Source organism: Peromyscus leucopus, chromosome X, assembly GCF_004664715.2.
Source record: "Peromyscus leucopus breed LL Stock chromosome X, UCI_PerLeu_2.1, whole genome shotgun sequence".
NCBI lineage: Eukaryota > Metazoa > Chordata > Mammalia > Rodentia > Cricetidae > Peromyscus > Peromyscus leucopus.
The window spans coordinates 56,187,453-56,206,968 of NC_051083.1; the positions used below are offsets into that span (position 1 = coordinate 56,187,453).

The following is a 19,516-nucleotide window of genomic DNA, read 5'->3' on the forward strand; positions in this document are numbered from 1 at the left end:
AATGCCTTGGAGCCTGGACTTGGATCCCAGGTTAATGGGTTTGGTCCCCACCATCCCCCTCTAGCTTCAAGGTCCACATGTATGTCAGGCAGGTAATCCGACGTGCTGCTTCTAAACCAATCCAGCTGCTGTTGACCATTGCGTGTTTCTGAGGTAGCTGAGTCTGGTGGCTCCTCCCTTTTCTTTACTCGAACTTCCACTTCCTTTGGCCTAGGCTGCAATTTGTAGGGCAGCTCCTCAGTAGCTGAGTAGCCTTAAAACCTCTAGGTGTTTATGATTCAGACTTTGCCCTACCAGCTCAGTGGGACTTTCAGTCTTATGACAGTCCGCTTTCGTGGCTCCTACTCCAAGTGCTTCTGGTTCGGGGAAAGGAAACATATACAGTCCGAGTGAAGAAGACACTGTGCTCCCAGGGGAGATCTCCTCATCACAAAGTAAGGACACCAGGGTGTAGACTGCTCTCTTACCTATACTCTTCCTGGGTCTGGGGAGTCTGGTGGGTAGAAATAGCCCTTCCCAACAAGACACAGGGTATTCAGCTGCATCTTCATGACTCACTTTTCACTCATTCTTTCTTTACATTTCTTTCTCAACTGCTCTTATTATGCACCTTCATAGAATCATAGATTTGTGATTTTACGGAGATAAATGGGTTCATATCTACTTAAAGGCTCTTATCATACAAACAGAAAGGGGCCCAGTGAAGCAAGGGCCTAGTTCAAATTCACTCAGCTAATTATTGCCAAAGCCCGAAGAGCTAGGATGTAGGTTCTATTTAGTCCAATGACTTTTCACTGCCTTTTCTTTGCAGAAGGGACAGAAATGATGTTTGGCTAAAAAATAAAAAATCCAGACTACAGTTTAAGTTTTAAGAGATCATTGTGGTATTACTATTGTCACCATCTTTATCAGCCTTTCTACTGAGTTATATCCCTTGTCTTCCTATTTCTTAACCCAGGCAGTTGGAATCTGCCTGCGGGCTTTGGCTGGCCACACTGAAGATGCATTTTGATCTCAGCCCAGCAAAGCCAACTAGCAAGCTATATAACAGCCCACCTCCTTGTAATTCCTCCGGAGATCCTCACCAGGATTTGGAAAACACCCGGATGTTGTCAAAGCACCACCCCGGGTTTTGTACCAAACCGGCGGGAACAGGACATTCCAGTAGTTTAGTTTGTGGAAAAGAGGGCACCCAGCACTGTCCCCTCCCCCTTTCACTCACCCCAGTAATCCTCGCCAGACAGGAGCCCTAGATTTAATTCATGGGCAGAGCTTTGTAACCGTGTTTACTAAGTAAACAGGGCTGGCAGGCTCAGCCTGGGGTCTGCAGTTCAGCACTGATGGGCCGCTGACATGAATTTGGAAGGAAGAAAGGGTTTTCCCTAACAAAGGTAAGCTTCTTTCTCTTTTGAAACAACCTCACTTGCCTTCCTAGGCAGAATGCTTATGCAGTTGCCTTTAGAAGAGTCCAGGGCCACTGGGAAAGAAAGTAGGTGGACTGCGAGTTGGAGGAAGTTTGGTTAGGTGCACAGGGAAGTAACAGGAGACAATAGACTGCTTTCCTTTTGTTCCAGAATCTCACTGCTTCCACTGATTCTGGGACAATCTTGAAGTCACTGAGAATAATTCATCTTGCTGTCTAAGCAGCCTGCTCATTTTCTGTCTTTCAGGTTGGGAAGTTTTATTGAGATCATGGAACTGTAAATTCCCTGACTAGGAGGTCACCACCCTTAAAAACAACTATACTAGCTTTCATATTTTTTCAGACAGGATAGGCACAGATAGAGTCAGTAAATGGAACTTGAGTCACACTAAAATGTGAATTATTTTAAGAATCATTTAAAGAGTGCTTAGTGTTTAATGACCAAAATTTATTAAGCATGGATTCGAATTCTGGCCTTACTGGTAACTGGCTGCATGATTTCACCACTGTGGTCTCAGTTTTCTAAGTATCTCACAACCACACACATATGAAAATGGTTTCTAAAGGTTTTGTAGACATGTAAGTATATCGTTTATTCAGCTTCTCATTACTGAGTATCTGCTATACTATTTGTATATAGTATACAAACAAACTACTTGTATATTGCCTCAGATATTCATCATTTGTATGAGTCTCAAAACAGTCCTGTGAAACAGCTGAAATAATCAGAATCCCCATTTTGAGGATGAGAAAGCAGAGGCTCACAGAAGTGAAAATAATTGACTGAATGATAACTCATACAGGCAGGAGATGGAATTTGAATGAGGGTCATTAACGTCACTATTTTTTCTACCAACAGAGTGACAAAACATTAAGAAAGCAAGGAGCTAAAAGGCGAATCTTGACAGGCCAATCTTAGGAAGGCTGCTGAGAGGCTGGAGGCTCCAAATTCCTATTCAGTTTAGTGATTTCTTTAAATCTAGGATGAGCTTTTTTAAACCTAGTCTAGTTAACTAAGACTAAAGGAAGAGAAAAAGGCATTATCACATTAAAGGAGCAGCTTGCAAATTCTAGGGAAAACCTTGATGCAAATTGCTGTGGTTGATAAGGTCTAGGCCTAGGGACCATAGTAACTGAAAGGAAGGAGAGGCTTGACTGTCTATGCAGGTTGAAACAAGATTTTGCTGTACATTAATTAAATTCCAAGTAGCCCAGAAAGCACCCTTAGCTCTTCTTTACTCTGAATGGCTCTTACTTTTTTACTTCTTAAAGAGACTTCCTCTGTGCTTTTACCCAACACTCATGCTCACCTTACTTCTCTCATTTCTTGTTTTTCTTTTTCCACACTGGTTTGGCTTTTCTCTGCAGGCCCAGGAGCAAGAAACATGCCATAGCCCTAAGGAAAAGTTTACTTGGGGATTTCATGTCTTTCATCTCATTCAGTCTTCATAAGAAACCATTGAGGGGCCCAAGGTAAAGCTTTGCACTATTTAAGGAACAAGGAGCTTAGACTGTGTGTCATATAATGAATAAACAGTGAATATGGAAGTGGATTCTCGCTCTCTCTCTTTTTATTGCTGCTTGGATACTTTTCACATTTATCATGAAATGTCCAAGTGGTTCTAAAGGAAGTTTATGGGTTCTCCTTTCCTCTGCTCTTAAAGTGTATGATAAAAACCAAAGTAAACAACATAAATGACAACAGCAATGACAAATTCAGTCTCAAGGCAGAAGGATAGGAAGTCAGTAATTTAAAGGAAGAAAAACTAGTATTTACAAGATGCTTGATAAGTTCCAGATTCTATATACATTATCTTATTTCAACACAAAACAGTTTGTACTCACAACTAAGTTTATCTGGTGCTAAGTTCTGGTTTCATATATATTGGGAGACACACATACACACAGAGACAGAGAGACAGAGACAGCAGGTTAACCTGGAACTTACCATATAGCCCAGATTGGCTTTTGAGCTCTTGATCTTCCTGCCTCACCCTTCACCTCCATAAGTACTAGAATTATAGGTGTGTGTCATCAAAGCTGGCCCAAGGTCTAATTCCCATTAAATCAAGTTTCTTCCAAGAAGAGAATGTCAGCTTGGAACGTGTACATTTTATGCCACTGTAAGAGTGCTTCTATACATTGAATGTGTTACTGATGTGTACAATGCATACATGTTTGCCATTATCCATAAAATTGTAAGCTTTGGGCTAGGAGTACTTTCCTTGCTTGTGCAGTGACTTGGATTTGATTCCCAGAACCAGACAGAAAAAACGGAGACAAACAAAACCAAAACAGGTAAAGCTTTGTGATAGTGGGTGGTTTTATCTTCAAATCTATTTCTTCAGTTTTAATAATAATATCCACTATTACTTTCTCATAACTAGCTTGTGTACATAAGCACTTATTTGCGCTTTATATAGGTATAGATTGTTGTTTATGTAATCTTCACAGCTCTATGAGGCAGTGAATAGTATTAAAGATGTAGACTCTAGTGGATCCAGACTTTGTTCAAGAGGTGCGAGTCCAAAGCCTCTGTGCTGCTAACAAGGAAAGCAATCCATATCTTACAGAACTATGAGAAATAAGTTTGCAGATATGAAAAAGCATATTGTAAAGTAAATATTGCTAGGTTCTATATTATCTATACTTTGGGATTTTAGTTACCAGTTTCAAACGTTGAATGCGTATTCGTTCTATGCCAATGGTCTGTACTAAGTCTCTCCAGAAATTTCCAAGATTATCAGGTGAGACTGCAGTCATGGAACTCTTACCGGGAACTGTTTTCTTTCTAGGTAAATAAGCTGAAGGCACAGCTGCCTTGATGGTAACTCCTTGAGAAGGAAGTTTGAACGAGGTCCAGATTACATTCAGACATCCATTCAACAAAGGCTACTCCTTCCAGGTTGAGGGTCCTAAGGAATGGCTAACTGTGTTTCCATGCATAGTATTGTATGTCGGTACATGTGACAGTACCTGTGTTTCATCAGTAAATGTGAGTATTGGCATCATTGTGAGAGAAATGAGCCTGAGAACTTTTTCAATCCCACATTTTTTCATAGTTATGCATATGTGTGTTCTATTAGATTTAAAGTTTCCTCAACTTCTACAATGTAAGCACTGTATGGTTCAGCTCTGTGTTTCACTGTTTTATAGATGAGAAACTGGGACTCATTAAGGTAAAGAGACTGAAGTCACTATTCAAACTAGTGCTAGAAGCTAGACTGGAGCGAACAGGTGGGAACACGCATGCCTAATCTCCCTTCACTTTAGCAGTAGCTGCTATGGCCTGCCTAGTACTAGGCCGTCTGTACCACGTCTGACCATAGATGCACAGGCACCTGTGTTGTTCGACATCCACTCTCACGGCTTTTATAGTCCAGTGTGGTAAACGAAGGCAATTTCTTAGGAAACAGCAAGGATACATTAGCAAGCTAGCTAGGAGAGTGAAGGAAAAGCTTGCAGAAGGAACTGTCTTCTGTGTTGTAATCACTGATATTACTAGGGTTCTTTTAGGTAAATTGTCTGATTTTATTCTTCCAAGGCTGATAATAAATCCATTTTACATATGAATAAGCAAGGTCATAGCTGTTAAATAATAATCAGGATATATAATCAATCAGTGGGACATCCAGGTTTCTGCAAGAAGTCCTCCCCACCAAACAGGTCTGTCTTTACATCTAGGGCTTTCTGCTAGACATAATATGGAGATGGTGATTAATGCTTACACAGTTGCTGTATGTTGAAAAGCCTGAGAGTTCATTTTAAAAAAGTCTTTAAGTTTGATTTTAATCAGAGTACCTATCTGGGCCTACCTAGGGTGAATATGTGAGTTCTTCCTATCCATATGTGAATCTGTCCATGTCTTGTAGTTTTTTGTGCTACTAGGGCTTGAATTATTTAGGTGATTCGTTAATTAATTTTACAGTGTTCTTTCTCTGTATGTAGCCCAGGCGGGACTTGAACATGTGATCCTCCTGCCTCAAACTCCTGCGTGCTAAAATTAGTCATGCATCACCACTCCCCGTAGAGAGTGAGTTTCTAGTTTGGGGTAATAGTCACTATTACTTATGCTTTGAGTTGAATATTTAATGAAACTATTTAAGGCACTGAACATGGTGTTTTGTGTTTAGTTATATCTCAGTGAAACATAGTTATTATTATGATTATCTCCTTGTATGATTATCTCTCCGTTTCTAAAGTAAACATAGCAACATGCAATTGCATATTTTAGAATGAATGCAGTTTTTCTAGATATAGCTGTGGCTATGAGTATATGCATGTTTTCAGTGTGTATATGAGTGAGTGTACAAGTATGTCTGTGCCAGCATCATAAGTGCTGGAGTCATATTTCCTGGAAATGTTGACAATATGGCTGTATGTGGATGTAAATATGTGCATCTGTGCTTTTAAGTAAAATCATGTGTGCAAATGCAAATGTTTATGTTTCTGGTTTTGATCCATGTATGGTATGACTTAGTGCCTCCCTCCCAGGTTCAAGAATTCTACCCTTGCTTAAAACACTGAAATAAGAGGCTAGAAGGCTGAGTATGGCAGTGAATCAGGCTGGAACCTGTGTAATAAATTTATGTACATCATTGGGAACCAGCTGAGAAGCTAAGATGTTCAAACTACTTCCTTCACATACTTTCATTTATTTTTGTTCTGTCTTTTTACCTTTTTAAAGCCAAAATGAAATATATGCAAAATGTCTATAAATCCTCTATTGCTCAGAATATTTTCAGAATATTCAGCCAACCACATCCATATAAATCGAATACAGATAAAGAAATAGAACATGACTCTTCCCTTCCCAGTCACCAATCTTAGCTTCAAGGGTGAACATTATCTTTATTTTTTTATAGTGGTTGTGATGGCACTCAGGGACTAACGAACAGTGTGCAAATGTAAACAACTCTCCTTACTTCCAGTCGTACAGATTCAGTTTCCGTAATTTGCCTTTTACCTGGGAAAATCATACAGTATGTATGCTTTTGTGTTTTGTTTCTTTCTTTAGAGTTGTATCTGCCGTAGTTTTGTGCATAGTCGTAGCTTGTTCATTATTACTGCCATTCTGAATTCCAATGTGTAAGTAAAATGCAATTTATTCAACCATCTTAATATTGATTGGCATTTTGGCAGTTCTCATTTTGGGTCTATGACTATTCCAGTAAATGTCTTTTGATGACTTTTCATGTGTTTCTAAATATAATTTATTGATTATGGGAAGTAGCAGCTATGAGTCATTTTTGCTTAAGGGAAAAGAGGCAAAGGAAGAATTACTGACTTGATTAAGGTACCAAGTCAGCCAGTATAGCCTAATCATGATTCTGGTGACTGGTTCCTGATTTGAGGGTCAGAGTACATTCTTTCTTCCACACTGCTGAAAGAACAGAATTCAGGTTTCTCTTCTGAAGGAAGCAATACATAATTAGTGGTACAGGTGAATTTTTAACTTTGTTCTCTAACAACCTATGTATAGAGGCCACTGAATATCTGTTGGACTGAAAGGAATCTAGTGAGGTTAAAAAAAAAAAACCCTGGGTTAATTGGGTTTTGTTTTTTCAGCCATTTCATCTGTTTCTTGTTTCTACAGTTTTCCAGCTACTTGCAAAATTTCTTTGTTTTCTTTTACATATTTTTTTCATGCCAACAGATTCCATTCCTGGGTTCTCAAAGTAGTGTGGGCCATGAAGACAGGCCATTTCCTCTGGGCTTTACTGTTCATGCAGTCCTTGTGGCTTCTGCCAACTGATGGAGCCATTCGAAACTACTACCTGGGCATCCAGGATGTGCAGTGGAACTATGCTCCCAAAGGAAGAAATGTCATCACAAACCAGTCTCTGAACAATGACATGTAGGTTTAATCTCATGTATTATTAGAGGTAGAGATAAAAGAGGATATTCTCAAGGTCAAGCAGTAGTCTTTTGAGGGTACTTTCTCAGAGTACCGTAGCAGCCAGCTTCCAATCTCTTTGGGCCACACATGCAACAACAAGTTTCCTGGAAAGTGAGTTGTTTTAGGACCCAACATCCTATCCCAAGTTTGCTTTTCTGCAAATAAGTACTTCAGCAATTTTAGATTCCTAAAGATAAGTCCATATTCCTTCGCATCTAAGATGGGATTTATAATGCCCATCTAGCAACAGCTATTTGGTTTATTTTTGTTAAATGTAATGGATGCAGCATTTGTAAGACATGTGTAGTGGAACTATGCTCTAGTAGTTTGGTAGAAATACCCGAATTCTAGATTCGTAAAAAAGTCTTATAAGCAAGGACATGACAGTAACAGATACTCCAAGACAACAGCTCTAAGGGAGATACTATACTAGACATCTACAAATACACCATTCATTTCCCAAAAGATCCCTAGAAAGTATGAATATTATCAATACTGTGGTATGAGGATAGAACCTAGGATCTTATACATGACAAACATGAACTCTACTACTGAGAAACATGTAAGTCTTGATTTTATAGATGATAAAACAGGCTCATGAAAGTCAAGTGACTCATCCAAATCTTATTACCAATAAATGGAGGAGCTAGGATTTGAATCTCTGTCAAATAGGTGTGTGTACTTGATTTTGTTTTTACCACTGTACCCCTCACATGATTAAACTTTCCTTTTTTTTTTTTTTTTTTTTTTTTTTTTTGGTTTTTCGAGACAGGGTTTCTCTGTGTAGCTTTGCGCCTTTCCTGGAACTCACTTGGTAGTCCAGGCTGGCCTCGAACTCACAGAGATCCATCCGTCTGCCTCTGCCTCCCGAGTGCTGGGATTAAAGGCGTGTGCCACCACCGCCCGGTTCTTTCTTTTTTTCTTATCTCTTCTTTTTTCACTCATCTGCATCCTCTGATCCTCTGTCCCCTCTCCTTTCCCTTTCTTCTTTCTCTTTCTCTTTTTTGTTTACTAAGACAAGATCTTACTCATACTCTGCCACAGGCTATTCTGGAACTCACTATGCAACTTTTGCTATGTTTGAACGCATGACAATGTTCATGCTGCAACCTCCCAAACAATGGGAAGGTTTAACTTTTCTTGATGTTAGATACTGGTTGGTATTTCACCAAGAGTTAAAGAAAATGGATGATTTTATTGAAGCATCTTTTGCAATGGTGGTTCATTTTATCTCTCCAAAGCTCAAGGTTTTCCATCTTGCAGTACTAACAACTCTGTTTTTCTCTTTCTGTTTTTGTAGTGCTGGCATCCATCCTAGGACCTCATCTATTGTAGGCAAGTGTTCTACAACTGAGATGCATGGCCAGCATAAGCTGTCTTTTGACACAAACCATTCATCCAACTTTGGAGTCAGAATTCTTGTATTGAAATTGCTCTTGAAAGAGTAGTAGTTAACCACTCACCTTAATAATTTGAAGTAATAGCATTGAGTTTTTGCAATTTTCCAGGTCCTAAAAATTCCTAAAGTTTTCATTTACTTTTTTGTTTTTTATATTTGCAAGAATCAAATCCAAGGCCTTATGCATGCTAACCATGTGTTTTAAGACCCCAGATATATAATACATTTTTTTTGTCACCATAACAACTTTGAAAGTCCGATCCTGCAATAATCTTCACTTGGAAGATGGTGAAATCATCTACATAGAAGTTAAAGCAGCTTGCTGAATGCTCCAAAGATTTCAAAATCAGCAGCTGCTAGTTAATCCAAATGGTCTGGCTCCAAAGCCTGTGGTCAGAACCACTGTGATCTTCTGCTCTCTCTCTCTCTATAGCAGCACAATGCTAAGGGTTTCATGAATGAGGAGTTACCATTTAAAAAGAGTCATTATACAGCTGGTTATCTCCTTGATACTGTACATTTGTTTGCACCATGTAAAAGTGACTCTTTGTATGTTATAAGTTGGTCAAATTTCAGCAATTTGATATGACTCAACTTTCTACTTCACATCGTATGTTCACAAGTGCAATACAATTCCTCTTTTCTTTTGTCAGCATTCTCTAGGAAAGAAACTTCCAGTTCCAGTTGTTTGAAGATGGTAGAAAAGTTGTAATTCTGTCTTGCATTTTCTCAGAGTGGCTTCCAGCTTCCTAAAGTCTGGCAAAAACAGGATAGGGAGTAGTTACAAGAAGACTGTCTATAAGGAATACAGTGATGGAACATACACTGATGAAGTGGCCAAGCCTGCCTGGCTGGGGTTCCTAGGACCACTGGTCCAGGGTGAGGTGGGGGATGTCATCCTTATCCACCTGAAGAATTTTGCAAGTCGGCCTTATACTATTCACCCTCATGGAGTTTTCTATGAGAAGGACTCAGAAGGTAAAGCAGCCTACCTTTTCTTTCTGCCATTTCTCCAAAGTATCACTTTTCCTTTATTGCCATCTGAGAAAGTTTGGATCAAGAGTTACTCCTCTCTCTGTATTCTTGGTCTTTTGAACAGAATGCTGGTATGTGGCTGAGGATTGTTTAGAACTCATGATTCTTGTTCCTAAGCCTCCTAAGTGCTTGGATGTTATCATGCCCAGTCCAAGATAGGTATTTTTCTTATTTACTGATTTGCCACAGCAAAACTTTACTTAGAATAAACATGGCTGTGTACCAATACATACACTGTGTAACTTGGGCAAGACATTGCACTTCCCTGGGCTTCAGATTCTATATGAGGAATATGAAGGCACAGTCCCTTTTTTATTACAAGGAACTATTTGAATTCCATTTCTACTGAGTATTTGAATATGCTTTTGAGAGAGAAGTTCTGTGAAAGTCATGGAGTACTGTTCTGATTCCAGAGTCTTCCAGAACATCTCTCTTTTTTAGAGAGTATATTCATTTTATTTTTTAGCATCTTCTAACATTTGAGGCACAATGGCCTAAAACAGATATTGAGTTAGTGAGGAAGTTAAAGTGGGAAGTCAGTAGCTCTAATTAGGAATGAGAACACAGAGAAAAGGAATTCTTTTATGCTGTTTAAAGGGAGGTAAATAAATGTAGCCATCAGGTACCAATGTTCCTAAAATTAGAACTATGTTACTGCCCAGAAATCACATTACTAAGTATATATCCAAAGGAAATGATATCAGCTTGTTGAAGAGACATATACTCCCATGATTATTGTAGAGCTATTTACAATAGCCAGATTATATAATCATCCTAAATGTCCATCTACAGTTGAATGGGCAAAGAAAATGGTATATAGGACTGAGGATATGGAGGCTAGATTTGCAAGGCCTTGGGTCCCATCCTCACATCTGAAAAAATTTTATATATGAATATTGTATATGAGTATATGAATATGAAAATTACACATGCACGCACACACACACATATGAATGTTATTCACCCTTAGAGAAGAAATACATGGAGTAACCTGGAAGAACACTACATTGAGTGAACTGAAACAGCTACAGAAAGATAAATACTGTATGATTTCATTATATTTGGAATCTAAAGTAGCTGTTATCATAGAAGTTGAGAATAAAAGAGCAGTCACCAGAGGCTGGGGCAAAGAAAGGATAAGAGTGGGGACAGATTACTCAAAGTTCAATGTCATAAATAGGAGGAATAAGTTTTGGTGTTCTATGGCCTGGTAGGGTAGGATGCATGTAACAATAACACTTTGTAAATCATAAGGTAGTAATAGTACTATGGTGATATACACCTATGATTTCAGCAGGAGGAAAGTAAATTCCAAGCTACCTTGGGATGACTGGTGAAACCCTGTGTCAAACAATCAAACAACCCCTTTCACCAAATCAAAATTGTTTGAAGAGATATTTTATATATATTTTATTTTACAATACCATTCAGTTCTACATATCAGCCATGGGTTCCCCTATTCTCCCCCTCCCCCCCTCCCCTCCCCCATCCCATCCCCCATTCCCACCTCCTCCAGGCCAAATCCTCCCCCGAGGACTGAGATCGACCTGGTAGACTCAGTCCAGGCAGGTCCAGTCCCTTCCTCCCAGACTGAGCCAAGCGTCCCTGCATAAGGCCCAGGTTTCAAACAGCCAACTCATGCAATGAGCACAGGACTTGGTCCCACTGCCTAGTTGCCTCCCAAACTGATCAAGCCAATCAACTGTCTCACCTATTCAGAGGGCCTGATCCAGCTGGGGGCCCCTCAACCTTTGGTTCATAGTTCATGTGTTTCCATTCATTTGGCTATTTTTTTTCAATAATTGAGTAAAACTGAAATTTATTATAAGCCACAGTTGTCCTAGGGACCTCCATGCTATATATATATAGCCTCTATGGTTCTATGGGTTGTGGTCTGATTGTTCTTTATTTTATATCTGGAATCCACCTATGAGTGAGTACATACCATGACTGTCTTTCTGGGTTTGGGTTACCTCATTCAGGATGATTTTTTTCTAGTTCCATCCATTTGCCTGCAAATTTCATGCTTTCATTGTTTTTCTCTGCTGAGTAGTACTCCATTGTGTATATGTACCACATTTTTTCATCCATTCTTCCGTTGATGGGCATCTAGGTTGTTTCCAGGTTCTGGCTATTACAAATAGTGCTGCTATGAACATAGCTGAACATGTATCTTTATGGTATGAATCAGCATTCCTTGGGTATATGCCCAAGAGTGGGATGGCTGGGTCCTGAGGTAGTTCGATTCCTAATTTTCTGAGAAAACCGCCATACTGATTTCCACAGTGGTTGTACAAGTTTACATTCCCACCAACAGTGGAGGAGTGTTCCCTTTGCTCCACATCCTCTCCAACATTGGTTGCCATTGGTGTTTTTGATCGTAGCCATTCTAACAGGTGTAAGGTTGTAAAGAAATAAAATTACTCAGCTTTATTTTCTGTATTTTCTCTACAATGAGAAAGTAAGCCCACTGGTCATTAAATTGACTTTAAGCTAAAATGGGGTTATTTACTCTTTGCATTTCAAAGTAAGTGCTTGAAATCAAAGACTTCCCTTACCCTCAGGCTAGGTCTCCTTCTATAATCCAGGCTAGTATTTTAACTGGAGATCCTCCATCTCCTGAGTGTTAATAGAACTGTACAGCAATGGGAGCTTGAAAGGAAGTTCTGCTTTTTTCCTTGTTTTCATACCATTTAAACTAAACATGACGTTTTCTGAATATAGCTCTTCCCAAGTGATTTCTGTTTATCCCAGAACTCTTAATTATTTTTTCACTTAATTTTAATGCTTAAAAAAGTACATTATCAAGTTCACATCCCCTCCCCTAACCCCTCTCCTACAATGACTTCCCTATCCTTGTACCACTATTCCCTCCTCCCAACTTCATGCACTCTTTTTCTTAAAGTGGACTCAGTACCCCACTTAGCCCTGCCAGTTTGTGCATGGGTGGAGGACCATTAACTGGAGCATGAGTAGCCACTCTGGGGCCACATCCCAAAGAAAATGGACTCTCCTCTCCTGGCAGCCATCATTTGCTATTATCTCTTCAAACAAAAGGGAAACTTCATGATTCACTCCCCTACCTGTGCTGGGATTTTGCTTGATCTTTTTGCAGGTCCTGTGCATGCAGTTCCTGCTACTATAAGTTTATGTGTGCAACTGCCCACATAAACACCCAGAAAACATCTTTCAAACCATCAAAGAAGCTTTTTTTTTGTAGTAGATAGCTGTTAATACAGAGACCCACAATTGATCAGTATGCAGAGAATTAGGAACTGAAGAGTTCTCAGCCCTAATTGGGATATCAATATTGTGTCCTTTCTCCCAGGGCTCAGGAATGAGTAGGGAAGAGGGTATAGAAAGATTTTAAGATCCAGAAGTAGTGCATGACTTATATTAGCTTCTCTCTCCTGCCTGTTGATGTGAGGACTGAGGTGAGGAACACTCTAGTACTGAATCTTGGACTTGAGTATTCCACATTTTTTAAAAAATATTTTCCAACTTAATTTATTATCATTGTGTATTTAAATATGATGTGTGTGTTGGGGGGAATGTGTGGATGTCACAGTACACATGCTGAGAACAACTTTGTGGAGTTTGTTTATTCCTTCTGGCTTTACATGGATTCTTGGGATTGCGCTCAGGTCGGCAGGCTTGTTCAGTAATTACCTGCTGAGTGATCTCACTGACTAATGCCTTCTTTTTGATTCTATATCTGATATAATCTTACTCACCCTGGTATCAGACATGCACATTTTTATTTTGTAGGTTCACTGTACCCAGATGGTTCTTCTGGGTACCTGAAAGCTGATGATTCTGTTCCCCCCGGAGGCAGCCATGTCTACAACTGGACCATTCCAGAAGGCCATGCACCCACTGGTGCAGACCCAGCATGCCTCACTTGGATTTACCATTCTCACGTAGATGCTCCACGAGATATTGCAACTGGTCTCATTGGACCCCTTATCACCTGTAAAAGAGGTACTTACCCAGACAACCAGCCATAAGATGCAATTTGGAACAGCTATGGGAAGCAGTGAGATAGTTAAATCGAGATCGTATTGAGTAGAAACTGAGTGGTACCCATTGATTAGCCTGCGAAACTCTTTCCATTGTTGTGTCTATTTCATTACTTTTTAAAAATACTCACCAAATAACCCCACTACTTTTCTGTTATTTCCCATTTCACTTTTAAAATTCAAATTAGTGATGATGGCAGACAACTCACATTTGAAAAAGGTAATTGATAGTCAGATTGATTTGGAGTGGGTTATTCTTAAGGAGTATTCAGGTCTGAAGACCAAGAGATTGTAGGAATTGGCTAAGGTCTAAGCACTAAGCATTAAGGATGATGGGAGGATTATTCTAGGACCTGTGTTTTCCTCCTTTATGTCACAGATTCATCTGGCAAGCTTGAAAATGAAAAGTAGTACCAGAAACATTGTCTGTTGTTGACATCCCTATAAAGTCCTCTCCCCTCTTTTCCTAGTTTTTCTTACGAGAACCCCTTGTAGCCTATTATCAAGGATAATCTTTTATGCTTGCCCAGGGACCCTGGATGATAACTCCCCACCTCAGAGGAAGGATGTGGACCATAATTTCTTCCTCCTCTTCAGTGTGATAGATGAGAACCTTAGCTGGCACCTGGATGACAACATTGCTACTTACTGCTCAGACCCCGCCTCAGTGGACAAAGAAGATGAAGACTTTCAAGACAGCAACAGGATGCATGGTGAGCTAGCAGGGGGTGGCTGCATTGTGACAATGGAGACGCTTATGTAGACTTTCCACTAGGCCTAGTATTTATTGGGTTCATTCATATCTGTTGTCCTTTTAATACTCACAAAGACCAAGAGTAGGTGGAAAGACCATGGGTATGTGGATTCTTTTTATCTTTGAAAATATTGAGTATCATAACATTATGGATCAAAAAATGGTACAACTCAAATCTCACCTTTGATCTCTCCCGTTATGCAGGCTGTACCCTTGCCATTAAGACTATCTTTCTCATAGTGTAGAATAGACAGGATTATTGATTCTGAATCATATATGATATACTTAGTCACCTGAATGAGTTGCCCACTGAAGTAAGTAATTAATATTGCCTTGGTTTTAAAAGGATGCAAGATAGCATAATTATCTATTTTGTCGAGAAAAATGACTACTTTCAAGATACCTTCCTCATATTCTACTTTTTGATTATATCTATTTTTTAAATTGTGGGAGAACATGAATGTGATTCCCTACAAATAATGCAGTTGAGTGCCTCATATTTAGGGAAATCATAGGGGTCAGCATGTCTGGAGTTCAATGGCTAATTGGTTAATGTCTATATAGGAAATGGTTATATTGATTAAATTAGAGATAAATAAAAGTACAGAGTCCCAAGTCATGAACAGAGAAATTATTTTAGGAATAGAATTATCCTGACCTTGTTTTTGTTAGTGGAGTCAGTTATTTGCTACTTTGTGTTATAGGGATATACTCAAAGGTATAAAGGAGCTGAAATCTTAGTGAAAAGATGTAGAGGATGGATTAGGTAGTTTAAATTTTTCTTGAATCTTATAAGAATAGATTACAGTGGCCATGATAGTCAGGCAATGTAACAGTCATACTGTGGAAATTTCAGAAGGAAACTGGCCAGAAAGGAAAGAATGACTTGGAAAAAAGCTCACAGAATTTCCTCAGATCACTGGATTTGGAATAGTGATTTTATTACTTAATAGAACTGTAGTTTTTACAAAGAAGTAACTTCACTTCTGTATGTCTTGGTTTTCTCGATTTTTTTGATTGAAACTAATGGTATTTGACTATTTATTTTAATTATTTGTAAAATTTAAATGAAATAAGGCATATGTTCATTTGAATGCTTTCTGCTTGTTTTATCAGATGGTAAAAGGCTTTTCCCATTTATCTGTCTTCTCCTAATTTCTGAAATTTTTTTCTGCAGCAATCAATGGGTTTGTCTTTGGGAACTTACCTGAGCTGAGCATGTGTGCACAGAAGCATGTAGCCTGGCACTTGTTTGGCATGGGCAATGAAATAGACGTCCACACAGTTTTCTTCCATGGACAGATGTTGACTACCCGTGGACACCGCACTGATGTTGCTCACATTTTTCCAGCCACCTTTGTTACTGCTGAGATGGTGCCTCAGAAATCTGGAACCTGGTTAATTAGCTGTGAAGTGAACAGCCACTTGAAAAGTAAGGTCTAATATTTTTCACTCTTGGAATATGTGAGGGAAGTGTAGTTAATGGTCAGTAGGAAGTGAGGCTTCCAGCTTGGAGCCATCTCAAGGCTTCTTAATGTAAAGTAACTAGAATGAAGTCAGATTTCTTGACTCTGCCTTTAATGTGCTGGGTAAATTTAGAAGTAATATTTTGGCTTAATCTTCCTGTCTCAGTTAGGGTTTTTATTGTTGTGAAGAAACATCATGACCACAGCAAATCTTATAAAGGAAAATATTTGACTTACTGTTTAGAGGTTTAGTCCATAATCATCATGGTGAGAAACATGGTAGCATGCAGGCAGACATGGTGCTGGAGAGGTAGCTGAGAGCCCTACATCTGTATCTGCAGGAAGTGACAGTCACACTAGACCTGGATTGAGTATTTGAGACCCCCCCCAAACCCACTCACTAGTGACACACTTCCTCCAACAAAGCCACACCTATTCCAACAAGGCCACACCTCCTAATAGTGCCACTTCTTATGGACCTATGGGGTCCATTTGTATTGAAACTACCACATTCCACTCCCTGGCCCCCCATAGGCTTATAGCTATATCATAATGCAAAATGCATTTAGTATAACTTCAAAAATCCTCGTAGTCTATTAATAGTTTTCACCCTGGGAAAGTCCAAAGTTCAAAGTCTCTTCTGAGCCTCATGGCAATCTCTTAACTATAATCCCCTATAAAATCAAAATAAAAAGCAGATCACATACTTCTAACATATAATGGCACAGGATATACATTGCCATTCCAAAAGGGAGGGAAGGGAGCAGCATAGTGAGGAAATACTGGACCAAAGCAAGCCCAAAAGCAGCTTGACAACCTACTGCTTTCTGGGACTGGAACAAGGACCCCTTGTTCAATTACATCTTTCACCAGGTTTCTGTTTTGCCAAAAAATCACAAGAATGTTCTCTCAAACACATAGTAAAATTCTTTTCCTCCAGTACCTCTTGAGCCAGGCCCCCACAGTTCAAATCACCCTCAGTACCACTGTCCTCCATGTTCCTATTAGGACAGCCCATTAAGCCCCACTTAAAGAGTTCAACAGCTTTTCTAATTCAAACTCTGCATCTTCATGTCTGATGTAGAAGTGCTCTTCAGATCTCCAACTCCTTTCAGCTTTGTTGACTGCAACACACTTCTTTCTCTTGGGCTGGTTCCACTCCCTGTTGGCAGCTCTCCTTGGCAGGTAGCCCATGGCTCTGGCATCTCCAAGATCTTGAGGTCTCCAAGGCAATCCAGGCTTCACCTTCACATCTTCATGCAATGGCCTCTCGAGGCCTCCATGCAGGGACACCCCTGATACATGCCTGGCCTCAGTGGCTTTCCTTAGTCATGGAAGGAGAGTCCATAACCCCTTTCTTCTGTCCTTGACTCTAAAGCCAGAACCATGTGGTCAAAGCTGCCATGTTCTTCTGCTTTCTGGGACTGGAACATGGACCCCTTGTTCAATTACATCTTCACCAGGTTTCTGTTTTGCCAAAAAATCACAAGAACAGTCTCTCAGCCTCATACTAATATTCTTCTCCTCCAATACCTCTTGAGCCAGGCCCCCACAGTTCAAATCACCCTCAGTACCACTGTCCTCCATGTTCCTATTAGAATAGTCCATTTAGGCCCACTTAAAGAGTTCAACTGCTTTTCTGACCCAAAGCCCCAATGTCCACATTCCTCCAAACACCCTGAGGCATACTTCCTTATGCTCTTCATTTACAAAAGATGTGTGTTCAGACTGAGGCCTTCCTAAGGTCTTATAGTTAGTGATTCCTAGTTGGATGAAACTTGGGTCTCCTGACTTGCGTCTTTATGATGTTGCTGCATTGTAGATCTTTTGCAGAGGCAAGGATGAAGATGTGGTAAATGCGTCAGTGATTGCCTGGACTCAATCTTTCTACTAGCCAGACTGTTGAGTCAGGAAAAGTGGCTTATTTGGAGATAGAGGTAAAGAAATTAGAAGAGGATGGGAGGAGACAAAATAAGGAAGAGTATATCCTCTGAGTAGGAGTCTTAACAGTAGAAAGGGAAAGATGTGTATTTTTTCCAGGTGGCATGCAGGCCCTCTACAAGGTTGACTCTTGCTCCATGGACGCACCTGTGGACCAACTCACAGGCAAAGTTCGTCAATACTTCATTGAGGCCCATGAGATTCAGTGGGACTATGGCCCAACAGGGCATGATGGGAGAACCGGGAAGAGTTTGAGAGAGCCAGGAAGGTAAGAGACAGAGGGTTCCTGTACCTACTCCTCCCCAAACACCCGTTATACTCCTCCTTGAAATCTCTCTTTACTTGGAAGGTCAGAATCTTGCCTAGATGGAATTGCTATTATTATCCAATTTCTGGTGGTTCTCTTGTTCGCAGTATGTAGCAAGCCTTTTGCAAGATTACATCATATACTCAATGTTCCAAATAGAATTTGAGGTTGTTACTCCTGAATATGTGGCCATGTTTAGAAGGGAAAGCCCAGGTGGGACCAGTTCCTCATCAATCGAAATGATGTTTCTTTATTTTTATCAATTATTTTCCTCCTTGCTTTTTTCTTTCTTGTCCTATTCTGAAGAAAACAACTGAGCATGGGTATTTAACAAAAAGCACCCTGAGAAATAGATGGGAAAGAAGGGGCTGCTTGTGGTGAGTCCACGTCCAACCTTCGGTAGGGACTTCTCCAGTTTCCTTTCCTTTATATATGAGCCACATTTACAAAAGTTAGAGCAGAAGGTTAGTTCTTTACTCAGTTGCTAGGCCTTAAGTATCCAACCTATTGGGTCATTGGCAATATGAGTTCTCTCACAGAGGCGGCACTTGGTAGATGACTAGGGCAAGACATGGGGACGATACTTGGATACCATTCTTTCAGTAAGCAGTGGAATGAATATAGAGAAACCTTAAAAGTTGGCACTGGCCTTCTGGAGTGCCATCTAAAAGCCCTATCTAGGCTTACCTACTTAGTGGGCTTTTATGTTAGAGGGAAGGATTTTTTTATTTTCTTTTAATAACAATGGGTCTAACTATGTTTTTCTGGCTGGCTCACGTGATCATCCTGCTTCAGGTTCTGGACTAGGACTAAATGCATCTGAGGACTGAAAGTGTACATTAATGTGCCCATCCAAAGATATTCTTGATAAATGAGAATAAAAGATGGGAATTACTTGAGGATAATTTGGATTAGAAATAAGGGGGTATTGAACAGATTGACTAGAGGGTGAAATACAGCAGCTGGCGTAGGATTCAGTCACTCTACCTGCATAGAAATCACAGGCAGGCAAGAAGTTTTCAAATGCTGGTATCTAGCATTTTTTGTTTTTTTTTGTTTGCAGTGTTTGACAGCAGCAAGTGATAGCAGCAGGCAGATAAAAGCAGCAGAAGCATCAACCTCTTATATTGCAATCCTTATGCTGGATTTAACAGTGGGGCACTTAGTCGCCCAAGAGTATATGGATTCCTGGCTTTTGGCAATAGCTCATTTTATGTTTCTTAGTCTGGAATCTTAAGCCCTTGACTCTGAAGATTTAGAAGCTCTTTGGAAC

At 39.9% G+C, this 19,516-nt stretch overlaps 1 protein-coding gene across 4 annotated transcripts in view; it reads left to right on the forward strand.

Moving 5' to 3' along the window:
- Positions 1–209: 209 nt before the first annotated feature.
- Heph (hephaestin) overlaps positions 210–19,516 on the forward strand; it is an 81,881-nt gene continuing 62,574 nt past the window's right edge. For 2 of the 4 annotated variants that reach the window (XM_028888881.2, XM_028888883.2), the window contains exons 1-8: positions 1,145–1,391; positions 4,219–4,418; positions 7,080–7,280; positions 9,455–9,699; positions 13,525–13,737; positions 14,306–14,488; positions 15,707–15,961; positions 18,036–18,204. In XM_028888881.2, coding sequence (XP_028744714.1) covers positions 7,114–7,280; positions 9,455–9,699; positions 13,525–13,737; positions 14,306–14,488; positions 15,707–15,961; positions 18,036–18,204 — 1,232 coding nt within the window. In that variant the 5' untranslated portion in view covers positions 1,145–1,391; positions 4,219–4,418; positions 7,080–7,113. Of the gene's footprint in view, positions 435–1,144; positions 1,392–4,218; positions 4,419–6,288; positions 6,406–7,079; positions 7,281–9,454; positions 9,700–13,524; positions 13,738–14,305; positions 14,489–15,706; positions 15,962–18,035; positions 18,205–19,516 lie in introns of those variants that run through there. The other 2 variants (XM_037198854.1, XM_037198853.1) reach the window with 2 other exon arrangements.